This window comes from Haliotis rufescens, unplaced genomic scaffold (genome assembly GCF_023055435.1).
Source record: "Haliotis rufescens isolate VD_foot unplaced genomic scaffold, xgHalRufe1.0.p SCAF_17, whole genome shotgun sequence".
In the NCBI taxonomy this organism is placed as follows: Eukaryota; Metazoa; Mollusca; class Gastropoda; order Lepetellida; family Haliotidae; genus Haliotis; species Haliotis rufescens.
In genome coordinates, this window is record NW_025963857.1 from 21556058 (window position 1) to 21569487 (window position 13430).

Sequence of the window (13430 nt, forward strand, 5' to 3'; positions counted from 1 at the left end):
GAGATACCATGCCGCAGTTTAACATGATTACACCACTCAGACACAGTATACCGACTCCTAGCCGACCAGTCCTTGTTTTAGCCCCTTAATGCCGAGCGCAGGACAGGGTAACAAGTACCATCTTTTAACGTCTTTTGGTATGACGCGGGCGGACGCTCTACCATTAGACCACGGAGGCGGTCTTATATTATTTAGACTACTATTGTAATATTGTGGCAGGACACACGAAAAAAGAATCTCTCTATATTTCAGTTGTACATCCATAATGTCTTGCCTCGGCAAAACTAAGCAATGATCAATCCTCAGATCCTATGCTCTTGATGTGAAAGCATCCAAACACACAGGCCATCATGTAACGAGCCGAGGATTTACTGCAATGGATTTGTACGAGTAGTTTGTTTGTTTGATGTTTTATGCTAGTTACTAATATATTATCATGGCAACCTATCAAAGACTTCGACCTGTAAATAGGACTCAGGACTGGTCTCCCAATCCCTTCAGTGCTAGAAATTGGCACTAGTCCTGTAGTTGTTGCCAAACAGCCCAATAGTTAAGGTATCATAAGGACTCATAGAAATGTACCATTTTTAATGGTTTTGCTACATGTTATGATTTTAAGGACGAGTGGGCTAAAACTGTTAGTTTCTATCACTGATGTTCTGTGTCATAAGAAGTGTTTGCCAGCTTCAGGGATCTGTTGATCTTCTGGCAAGATCACTATCTCCATAAAGACAAAGACTGCAGTGCCTTAGAGAAGGTGAGGTGATCACTACAGACAATAAGGTGAGTTGAAATGGGGTTTAACGTCGCGTCCAAGATTATTGCACTTATATAGCGACGTGCATGTACGTGTGTGTGTTTGTGTGGCTGCTTGTACTAGTCCGGACTGATGCCGATTTATAGTGCTAGCCCACTGAGATACCATGCCGCAGTTTAACATGAATACCCCACTCAGACACAGTATACTGACTCCGAGCCGACCAGTCCTTGTTTTAAAAGCCCCTTAATGCTGAGAGCCAGACAGGGTAACAACAAGTACCATCTTTTAACGTCTTTTGGTATGACGTGGCCGGGGATCGAACCCCGGACCTTCGGCTCTCCGGGCGGACGCTCTCCCACTAGAACACAGAGGCGGTCACTACAGACAATGAATTACAAAGGCAAAGGCAGTAACATAGGAAATTTATTATCATATTTGACTCAGTCTTCAGTCTGTACAAATCTGATGCACACAGTATAAACAATGAAGCACACACAATGCAAACACCTATCACACATTGTTCAGTTCTCATGGTGTGAGATTTCAGTTTGAGGCAGGACCATGAAAGTTAGATAGTTAAATATATTTATATTCCCTGTGTACTTTCAAGTGGCAGACACATGATTACATTTACCAGATGTATCATATCACAACAGAACCCATCCTTGATTATCCAGGGTATTATATCTCCATTCCATTAGGATAAACAACCTGGACCCAATTGCTGACATAGCTTTGTTGTCCCCTGAACATTCGGGGTTAGAATTGGTCTTCAGCAACCCATGCTTGTCGCAAAAGGCAACTAACAGGATCGGGTGGTCAGGCTCACTGACTTGGCTGATGCATGTCATCTGGTCCCAATTGCGTGGATTGATGCTCATGATATCAATCACTGAATTGTCTGGTCCAGACTCGAGTATTTACAGACCGCTGTCATTTAGCTGGAATATTGCTGAGTGAGGCGTTAAACAACAAACAAACAAACATAGCTTTGTTTTGAGCCCATTTCTAACAGCATGGTGCTAAATATTACTGTCTCACAAGCGAGAGAAATTCTGTGCTAAGTTAAAGAGAAATGGCAGTGGCGAATGAGTCCAGGGTATTTATCCTAACAAAATGGACATGTAGTAGACTTAATAATCGAGGATAAACAATCCTGTGTGGAACATTTCAAATCAACAGCAAATACTGTGTCACGAATGTATTTCACAGTAATAACAAGCTGTGTTCGAAATTAACGGAGGTTCTGGGATCTAGGAACACCCTAAATGTTTAACTGTTGACATTAGCGTTATGACCAGGGGTCCTTGACTTTAATGTTTATTTTGCACAGTGACCAGAAATGAGAATTCGAGCTAATCCAGAGCTCAACTGACATTTTGACCAGTCTCAGGACTAACAGACTACTCTCTGTGTCTAACCCAGTCGTCATGGCCATCAAAAACCAGTGACTTGTGAATCAAGTCTCGTATTCCACCAATTGCCTGAGAATGGCACTGGTTTGTCTGTGTGATTCAGATGCTGAGAAGTCAGTGATCACAGCTGTTCCCGTTTGGACTTTCTGCTACTATTCCTCCTCCGTTTCTCGGGGCCGACGTCGTTATTTTCGGGCATGATTCCCTCCCAGCCGTGCGGCTCTATTGTGTTCTTCTTCCCGTGTGGTGGGGGCCCGATCAGCTTCTCAATGTCATCGTACGTCAGAACCTCGGCCTTCAGCAGTGTGGCAGCCAGCTGAAACACAACATAGAGTGAGTGAGTGAGTTGGGGTTAGTTCCTCATTTAACAGTGTTACAGTTACATCGCAGCATGTTAACCAATGGCCTTGGTCAAAGACACCCAGTAAGATCCGGGGTAGAATAGGTCTTCAGCAACACGTGCTTGCCGTAAAAGGCGACTATGCTTGTCGTAAGAGGCAACTAAGGGGATCAGACTCGCTGACTTGGTTGATGTATGTCATCGATCCCAACTGCTTAGGTCAATGCTCATGATGTCAATCACTGGATTGTCTGGTCCAGACTTGATTATTTACTGACCGCCGTCATATAGCTGGAATATTGCTGGGCGGCGTCAAACAACAAACAAAAACAAACAAAGATTTTAAGCACTTTTGAGAAATCCTAAAGTAGGGGCAGGGTGCAAACAACAGATGGGTGGAGTTAAATAAGTGCTGATTTCACTTACTTTTCAGTGATATAACATACAGTGTGTCCGCTTACCGTGAAAGGAAAGCACACAATGACACTGGTTATTGATAAGAAAAAAAGAAAAACTTATAGTGTATTGCATACAGCGACATTTCGATGTAGATTCTTACACCGTTAACAAGCTGGTGTGACAACAACCAAGTGATGAGAGGTGTATATGCATGAAATGTTGTGATAAGCAGATGACTAACATTGCTGGTAAAAGAGAAAAGTAGAAAATTGGTTGTTGAAAGAATCTACATCGAAACATCGCCATATGCAATAAACCAGAAGTTGTCATCCATAAAGTTGTACGTTTATCTTACATATTTGCCAACTTCTAGAAGGCCAATCAAACAGTGAGGTCACATATGTTTATAGTACAGGTCACTGATGTTTATAGTACAGGTCACTGATGTTTATAGTACAGGTCACTGATGTTTATGATACAGGTCACTGATGTTTATAGTACAGGTCACTGATGTTTATAGTACAGGTCACTGATGTTTATAGTACAGGTCACTGATGTTTATAGTACCGGTCATCGATGTTTATAGTACAGGTCACCAATGTATATAGTACAGGTCACTGATGTTTATAGTACCGGTCATCGATGTTTATAGTACAGGTCACCGATGTATATAGTACAGGTCACTGATGTTCATAGTACAGGTCACTGATGTTTATAGTACAGGTCACTGATGTTTATAGTACAGGTCACTGATGTTTATAGTACAGGTCATAGATGTTTATAGTACAGGTCACTGATGTTTATAGTACAGGTCACGGATGTTTATAGTACAGGTCACTGATGTTTATAGTACAGGTCATAGATGTTTATAGTACAGGTCACTGATGTTTATAGTACAGGTCACTGATGTTCATAGTACAGGTCACTGATGTTTATAGTACAGGTCACTGATGTTTACAGTACAGGTCACTGATGTTCATAGTACAGGTCACTGATGTTTATAGTACAGGTCACTGATGTTAATGATACAGGTCACTGATGTTTATGACACATGTCATAGATGTTTATAGTACAGGTCACATATGTTTATAGTACAGGTCACTGATGTTTAAAGTACAGGTCAAAGATGTTTATAGTACAGGTCACTGATGTTTATGATACATGTCATAGATGTTTATAGTACAGGTCACTGATGTTTATAGTACAGGTCACTGATGTTTATGATACATGTCATAGATGTTTATAGTACAGGTCACATATGTTTATAGTACAGGTCACTGATGTTTATAGTACAGGTCAAAGATGTTTATAGTACAGGTCACTGATGTTTATAGTACAGGTCATTGATGTTTATAGTACAGGTCACTGATGTTTATAGTACAGGTCAAAGATGTTTATAGTACAGGTCACTGATGTTTATAGTACCGGTCATCGATGTTTATAGTACAGGTCACCGATGTATATAGTACAGGTCACTGATGTTCATAGTACAGGTCACTGATGTTTATAGTACAGGTCACTGATGTTTATAGTACAGGTCATAGATGTTTATAGTACAGGTCACTGATGTTTATAGTACAGGTCACGGATGTTTATAGTACAGGTCACTGATGTTTATAGTACAGGTCATAGATGTTTATAGTACAGGTCACTGATGTTTATAGTACAGGTCACTGATGTTCATAGTACAGGTCACTGATGTTTATAGTACAGGTCACTGATGTTTACAGTACAGGTCACTGATGTTCATAGTACAGGTCACTGATGTTTATAGTACAGGTCACTGATGTTAATGATACAGGTCACTGATGTTTATGACACATGTCATAGATGTTTATAGTACAGGTCACATATGTTTATAGTACAGGTCACTGATGTTTATAGTACAGGTCAAAGATGTTTATAGTACAGGTCACTGATGTTTATGATACATGTCATAGATGTTTATAGTACAGGTCACTGATGTTTATAGTACAGGTCACTGATGTTTATGATACATGTCATAGATGTTTATAGTACAGGTCACATATGTTTATAGTACAGGTCACTGATGTTTATAGTACAGGTCAAAGATGTTTATAGTACAGGTCAAAGATGTTTATAGTACAGGTCACTGATGTTTATAGTACAGGTCACTGATGTTTATAGTACAGGTCACTGATGTTTATAGTACAGGTCAAAGATGTTTATAGTACAGGTCACTGATGTTTATAGTACAGGTCACTGATGTTTATAGTACAGGTCATAGATGTTTATAGTACAGGTCACGGATGTTTATAGTACAGGTCACTGATGTTTATAGTACAGGTCATAGATGTTTATAGTACAGGTCACTGATGTTTATAGTACAGGTCACTGATGTTCATAGTACAGGTCACTGATGTTTATAGTACAGGTCACTGATGTTCATAGTACAGGTCACTGATGTTTATAGTACAGGTCACTGATGTTTATGATACAGGTCACTGATGTTTATAGTACAGGTCACTGATGCTTATGATACAGGTCACTGATGTTTATAGTACAGTCACTGATGTTTATAGTACAGGTCACTGATGTTTATGATACAGGTCAATGATGTTTATGATACAGGTCACTGATGTTTATAGTACAGGTCAAAGATGTTTATAGTACAGGTCACTGATGTTTATAGTACAGGTCACCGATGTATATAGTACAGGTCACTGATGTTCATAGTACAGGTCACATATGTTTATAGTACAGGTCACTGATGTTTATAGTACAGGTCAAAGATGTTTATAGTACAGGTCACTGATGTTTATGATACATGTCATAGATGTTTATAGTACAGGTCACATATGTTTATAGTACAGGTCACAGAGGTTTATAGTACAGGTCAAAGATGTTTATAGTACAGGTCACTGATGTTTATAGTACAGGTCACTGGTGTTTATAATACAGGACACTGATGTTTATAGTACAGGACACTGATGTTTATAGTACAGGTCAAAGATGTTTATAGTACAGGTCACTGATGTTTATAGTACAGGTCACTGATGTTTATAGTACAGGTCACTGATGTTCATAGTACAGGTCACTGATAATTATAGTACAGGTCACTGATGTTTATAGTAAAGGTCACTGATGTTTATGTACATGTCATAGATGTTTATAGTACAGGTCACATATGTTTATAGTACAGGTCACGGATGTTTATAGTACAGGTCACTGATGTTTATAGTACAGGTCATAGATGTTTATAGTACAGGTCACTGATGTTTATAGTACAGGTCACTGATGTTCATAGTACAGGTCACTGATGTTTATAGTACAGGTCACTGATGTTTACAGTACAGGTCACTGATGTTCATAGTACAGGTCACTGATGTTTATAGTACAGGTCACTGATGTTAATGATACAGGTCACTGATGTTTATGACACATGTCATAGATGTTTATAGTACAGGTCACATATGTTTATAGTACAGGTCACTGATGTTTAAAGTACAGGTCAAAGATGTTTATAGTACAGGTCACTGATGTTTATGATACATGTCATAGATGTTTATAGTACAGGTCACTGATGTTTATAGTACAGGTCACTGATGTTTATGATACATGTCATAGATGTTTATAGTACAGGTCACATATGTTTATAGTACAGGTCACTGATGTTTATAGTACAGGTCAAAGATGTTTATAGTACAGGTCACTGATGTTTATAGTACAGGTCATTGATGTTTATAGTACAGGTCACTGATGTTTATAGTACAGGTCAAAGATGTTTATAGTACAGGTCACTGATGTTTATAGTACCGGTCATCGATGTTTATAGTACAGGTCACCGATGTATATAGTACAGGTCACTGATGTTCATAGTACAGGTCACTGATGTTTATAGTACAGGTCACTGATGTTTATAGTACAGGTCATAGATGTTTATAGTACAGGTCACTGATGTTTATAGTACAGGTCACGGATGTTTATAGTACAGGTCACTGATGTTTATAGTACAGGTCATAGATGTTTATAGTACAGGTCACTGATGTTTATAGTACAGGTCACTGATGTTCATAGTACAGGTCACTGATGTTTATAGTACAGGTCACTGATGTTTACAGTACAGGTCACTGATGTTCATAGTACAGGTCACTGATGTTTATAGTACAGGTCACTGATGTTAATGATACAGGTCACTGATGTTTATGACACATGTCATAGATGTTTATAGTACAGGTCACATATGTTTATAGTACAGGTCACTGATGTTTATAGTACAGGTCAAAGATGTTTATAGTACAGGTCACTGATGTTTATGATACATGTCATAGATGTTTATAGTACAGGTCACTGATGTTTATAGTACAGGTCACTGATGTTTATGATACATGTCATAGATGTTTATAGTACAGGTCACATATGTTTATAGTACAGGTCACTGATGTTTATAGTACAGGTCAAAGATGTTTATAGTACAGGTCAAAGATGTTTATAGTACAGGTCACTGATGTTTATAGTACAGGTCACTGATGTTTATAGTACAGGTCACTGATGTTTATAGTACAGGTCAAAGATGTTTATAGTACAGGTCACTGATGTTTATAGTACAGGTCACTGATGTTTATAGTACAGGTCATAGATGTTTATAGTACAGGTCACGGATGTTTATAGTACAGGTCACTGATGTTTATAGTACAGGTCATAGATGTTTATAGTACAGGTCACTGATGTTTATAGTACAGGTCACTGATGTTCATAGTACAGGTCACTGATGTTTATAGTACAGGTCACTGATGTTTATGATACAGGTCACTGATGTTTATAGTACAGGTCACTGATGCTTATGATACAGGTCACTGATGTTTATAGTACAATCACTGATGTTTATAGTACAGGTCACTGATGTTTATGATACAGGTCAATGATGTTTATGATACAGGTCACTGATGTTTATAGTACAGGTCAAAGATGTTTATAGTACAGGTCACTGATGTTTATAGTACAGGTCACCGATGTATATAGTACAGGTCATTGATGTTCATAGTACAGGTCACATATGTTTATAGTACAGGTCACTGATGTTTATAGTACAGGTCAAAGATGTTTATAGTACAGGTCACTGATGTTTATGATACATGTCATAGATGTTTATAGTACAGGTCACATATGTTTATAGTACAGGTCACAGAGGTTTATAGTACAGGTCAAAGATGTTTATAGTACAGGTCACTGATGTTTATAGTACAGGTCACTGGTGTTTATAATACAGGACACTGATGTTTATAGTACAGGACACTGATGTTTATAGTACAGGTCAAAGATGTTTATAGTACAGGTCACTGATGTTTATAGTACAGGTCACTGATGTTTATAGTACATGTCATAGATGTTTATAGTACAGGTCACATATGTTTATAGTACAGGTCACTGATGTTTATAGTACAGGTCACTGATGTTTATGATACATGTCATAGATGTTTATAGTACAGGTCACATATGTTTATAGTACAGGTCACTGATGTTTATAGTACAGGTCACTGATGTTTAAAGTACAGGTCACCAATGTATATAGTACAGGTCACTGATGTTTTTAGTACAGGTCACTGATGTTTATAGTACAGGTCACTGATGTTTATGATACAGGTCACTGATGTTTATTATACAGGTCACTGATGTTTATGATACAGGTCACTGATGTTTATTGTACAGGTCACTGATGTTTATAGTACAGGTCACTGATGTTTATAGTACAGGTCACTGATGTTTATAGTACAGGTCACTGATGTTTATGATACAGGTCACTGATGTTTATGATACAGGTCACTGATGTTTATTGTACAGGTCACTGATGTTTATAGTACAGGTCACTGATGTTTATAGTACAGGTCACTGATGTTTATAGTACAGGTCACTGATGATTATGATACAGGTCACTGATGTTTATGATACAGGTCACTGATGTTTATTGTACAGGTCACTGATGTTTATAGTACAGGTCACTGATGTTTATAGTACAGGTCACTGATGTTTATAGTACAGGTCACTGATGTCTATAGTACAGGTCACTGATGTTTATAGTACAGGTCACTGATGTTTATAGTACAGGTCATAGATGTTTATTGTACAGGTCACTGATGTTTATAGTACAGGTATGGCATTGAGAAATTCTTCATCAGTAAATCAGCTGTCAAGGATACAACCGGGGCACCTGAGGCCACCTCGTTAGTCATCTCTACAGGTAGCAGTGCCAGTTCCTCACCGTGTGAAGCTTGTCCTTGTTGTTTCCCAGGATCTCCACTGTGTGGTGGTAAGCTCGGTTCACCAAGCTCCTCGCCTCCTGGAAACCAAGCACAACCTCTTTCTGTAGTTGAACATCTAGCAGTCATAAAAATAATCCATCTTCCATTTCATGAGTCCTACCTCAGAACAAGCACATACTGATGCAACATCTTCTCAAAGGATCCTGGGCCTTCCACAAAGTGATTTTAGTGTTGCCATTTTCATAACTCTGCTAATTAACGACAGACTTAGGTATATAATCAATCACAGCGATAAGATTGCCTTGTGGAACCTGCCCCACAACAGACCTTAGCACTACAATGAAACCTGTCATGGAGGCAAAGAATGCTTTGATTGGTTGGTTGGTTTGTTGTTTAACGCCGCACTCAGCAATATTCCAGCTATATGACGGCGATCTGTAAATAATCGAGTCTGGACCAGACAATCCAGTGATTGATATCATGAGCATCAATCCACGCAATTGGGATCGATGACATGCATCAACCAAGTCAGTGAGCCTGACCACCCGATCCCGTTAGTCGCCTTTTACGAGATGCATAGTCACCTTTTAAGGCAAGCATGGGTTGCTGAAGACCTATTCTACCCCGGAATCTTCACGGGTCCAAAGAAGGCTTTGAGATGTGCCACCATGGTAGTTAATTTCACAGTAACCCAGGTAGGAGTGTTGAAATCCCGACCCATGAAATGTGAAAGGATTTCGTATATAATATCACTGTCTACAAAACTTATGAACCTTCATAGTGGAATGAACTGAAAATGGGATCACAGTATTTCCTTGACTAAATAATTCCAGGGCTGATTTCTTTCAGGCACTCTTTACCCCCAGCTCTTAATCACAAAGATAATAATTGGGAGAATTCAGTGCATAAAAACTACTTGGCGATTAATTGAGGTCACAGCGTTTATTCGAGTCATTGTGTTTATAAAAGGGCAGATGATTTCAATGATTTAGAACAGTGGGAGATGTACCCTGCCCTTGATAATGACCCTTTGTTAAACACAATAAGGGAATGGGGGTAAACCTCCTTAGACCCTCTTCTAAATTCTTCTTCATCAATACAATCATTTGACCATTTGCATTTGTTAGAATTACAATCTCATTTAAATCAGATCTTATTTCTCGCGACCCGCTAAACAAAGAGGTGAGGTGAAATGGGGTTTAACGTCGCGTCCAAGATTAGTGCACTTATATAGTGACGTGGATGTACGTGTGTGTGTTTGTGTGGCTCCTTGTACTAGTCCGGACTGATGCCGATATATAGTGCTAGCTCACTGAGATACCATGCCGCAGTTTAACATGGATACCCCACTCAGACACAGTATACTGACTCTGAGCCGACCAGTCCTTGTTTTAGCCCCTTAATGCCGAGCGCCAGACAGGGTAACAACAAGTCCCATCTTTTAACGTCTTTTGGTATGACGCGGTCGGGGATCGAACCCCGGACCTTCCGCTCTCCGGGCGGACGCTCTACCACAAGACCACGGAGGCGGTCCGCTAAACAAAGACCTGAGGGCATCCCATTAAGGGTCAAGTCAGACCAACCTTGAGCGACCTTTGACCGACCAATGGAATGACCAATCAGAAGGCAGCTTTCTCGTGTTTTACGGCACTAATTTCAAATTGGCGACTACACTTCGAAACATATCTTGACAAATTCTGGATTACAAATTTGAAACCTAAACAAAAGAACAGTCTGGAATGGCTAATAGATGGTCTAGATTGTATGGATTCAGTTGTTAAATCCGTAACTATTGTTCGGAATACCCCGTGTTAAAGTTTTCGAGGTTGTATGATTAGAAATCACACTCCGACTGTCACTTTCATGATCTGGTAAGCGACGCTCTGATTGGTCCGATGAAAGGTCATTCTGACGTGACCCCTAATGGGATGTCTTCAGATCTTTGTTTAGCGGTAGCGAGGACTAAGGTCTGATTTCAAAGAGATTGTTAGAATTAGTTCTTAGTAATCTAAATGAACTCTAAAGAAAAGATATGCGTCGTACCTCGTCCATGATGGCTGACAGCTTCTTGCTGTAGGGCTTGGTGCCGAGGTCGTCGGTCGACTCCGGGGGGAAGGACAGGTACCCCACCTTGTCATTCATGCCGTACGACCGGATCTGGTCAAACGCCATCTTGGTCACCTTCTGAAGGTCATCATGAGCCCCTGAAAAACAAGTCAATGTGGAGGGACTCGTTTAGCCCCTGAGACAGAAACAAGTCAATGTAGGATGTTATTCAGCCCCTGAGACAGAAACAAGTCAATGTAGGATGTTATTCAGCCCCGGAGACAGAAACAAGTCAATGTAGGATGTTAGTCAGCCCGAGACAGAAACAAGTCAATGTAGGATGTTAGTCAGCCCCCGAGACAGAAACAAGTCAATGTAGGATGTTATTCAGCCCGAGACAGAAACTAGTCAATGTAGGATGTTATTCAGCCCGAGAAAGAAACAAGTCAATGTAGGATGATACTCAGCCCGAGACAGAAACAAGTCAATGTAGGATGTTATTCAGTCCCGGAGACAGAAACAAGTCAATGTAGGATGATACTCAGCCCGAGACAGAAACAAGTCAATGTAGGATGTTATTCAGCCCCGGAGACAGAAACAAGTCAATGTAGGATGTTATTCAGCCCTTGAGACAGAAACAAGTCAATGTAGGATGTTACTCAGCCCAAGACATCAATGTAGGATGTTATTCAGCCCCTGAGACAGAAACAAGTCAATGTGGAGGGACTTATTTAGCCCCTGAGAAAATATACCAACCAAAATCAGTTATTATGTATAAACTCCAACAACTTGATATGTCATTTTGAGGGAAGGAACTACTGTCCGAATCGTATTTCTAGCTATGGTCTAAAAGTGTCACTCAAACTGTCTGGAACAATGATCAATAATCTTAGGGTCATGAAGTTTTCCTTGTACGTACTTCCTTGTAATGGAGCTGACTGCAGTGTAGCAATGGATAGTCACAATCAGTTTATGATTGAGTTGTCCCCCTTACCAGTAGTGACGTGGTTGAAGATGATTGCCTCAGCTGCACGACCTCCCAGCGCCATACACATCCTCTCAAACAGCTGAAACAGGCACAGTAACCACTGACGAACACCGTCTTAAGGTGACAACCTAACATAAGATCCCAAAACGTTTAAGAGTAAACGTCATTGAAATTCCATAATATACAACAGGATTTTACGTTATGTTCCTTTTGGGCGGAACACTAAAAGATAAAATGATGATGTAAATCTATTTAACTGCAAATCAAAGCTATATTTGTGCCAAAGATGTAATGCTGTAGTTTATGTTTATGATTTGTGCCAATATGTTATCAGAATAGAGTTTTAAATATCTGTTTCACTGGCATAGTGAGTGAAATGTTATGCTGCAGTCGGTAATATTCTGGCTGTATTTGTTTTTTGTTGTTTAACGCTGCACTCAGCAATATTCCAGCTATATGACCGCGGTCTGTGTAAATAATCGAGTCTGGACCAAACAATCCAGTGATTGACATCATGAGCATCGATCCACGCAATTGGGATACAATGACATGCATCAACCAAGTCAGTGAGCCTGACTAGCCGATCCCGTTAGTCTCCTTTTACGTCAAGCACAGTCGCCTTCTAGACAAGCATAGTCGCCTTTTACGACAAGCATGGGTTGCTGAAGACCTATTCTACCCCGGATCTTCACAGGTCTTCTGGCTATGTGATGGTGACCTATAAATCTTCAAACCTGGGTCAGAAACCAGGGTTTTCTGCATGAACATCTATCTGGATACCATGATATACATGCAGTAAGGTCTCAAATTGTGACCACAGGTACTAAATTATAGTCAGCTCTTGAGAGAGGGTAGGTTCAAGGGGCTTATTCAGCTCTAGAATCACAACCTGATGTTTTTCCTCAAATGGAGATTATTTGTAAAAATTATTCAGTGACATCCCCTTAACTCACCTCATCAGAAGAATACAGCTTCTGGTCAGAGGGCATGTACTGAGCAAATCCTAAGGCACTGTTGGTTCTTGGCACAATGGATATCTGAAATAGTGAGTGAGTGAGTGAGTGAGTGAGTGAGTGAGTGAGTGAGTGAGTGAGTGAGTGAGTGAGTGAGTGAGTGAGTGAGTGGGTGAGTGAGTGGGTGAGTGAGTGTGAGAGTGAGTGAGTGAGTGAGTGAGTGAGTGAGTGAGTATGGTTTTACGCCATTTTTAGCAATATTCCAGCAATATCACGGCGGGGGACACCAGAAATGGGCTTCACACATT

General features: G+C 39.9%; 1 protein-coding gene across 2 annotated transcripts in view; it reads right to left on the bottom strand.

The window, feature by feature from the left end:
* Positions 1-1167: 1167 nt before the first annotated feature.
* LOC124133961 (paraplegin-like) overlaps positions 1168-13430 on the bottom strand; it is a 97360-nt gene continuing 85097 nt past the window's right edge. For both annotated transcript variants that reach the window (XM_048397704.1, XM_048397705.1), the window contains exons 15-19: positions 13123-13206; positions 12176-12248; positions 11179-11339; positions 9135-9212; positions 1168-2491 (exon numbers count right to left, since the gene is read on the bottom strand). In XM_048397704.1, coding sequence (XP_048253661.1) covers positions 2297-2491; positions 9135-9212; positions 11179-11339; positions 12176-12248; positions 13123-13206 — 591 coding nt within the window. In that variant the 3' untranslated portion in view covers positions 1168-2296. The remainder of the gene's footprint in view (positions 2492-9134; positions 9213-11178; positions 11340-12175; positions 12249-13122; positions 13207-13430) is intronic.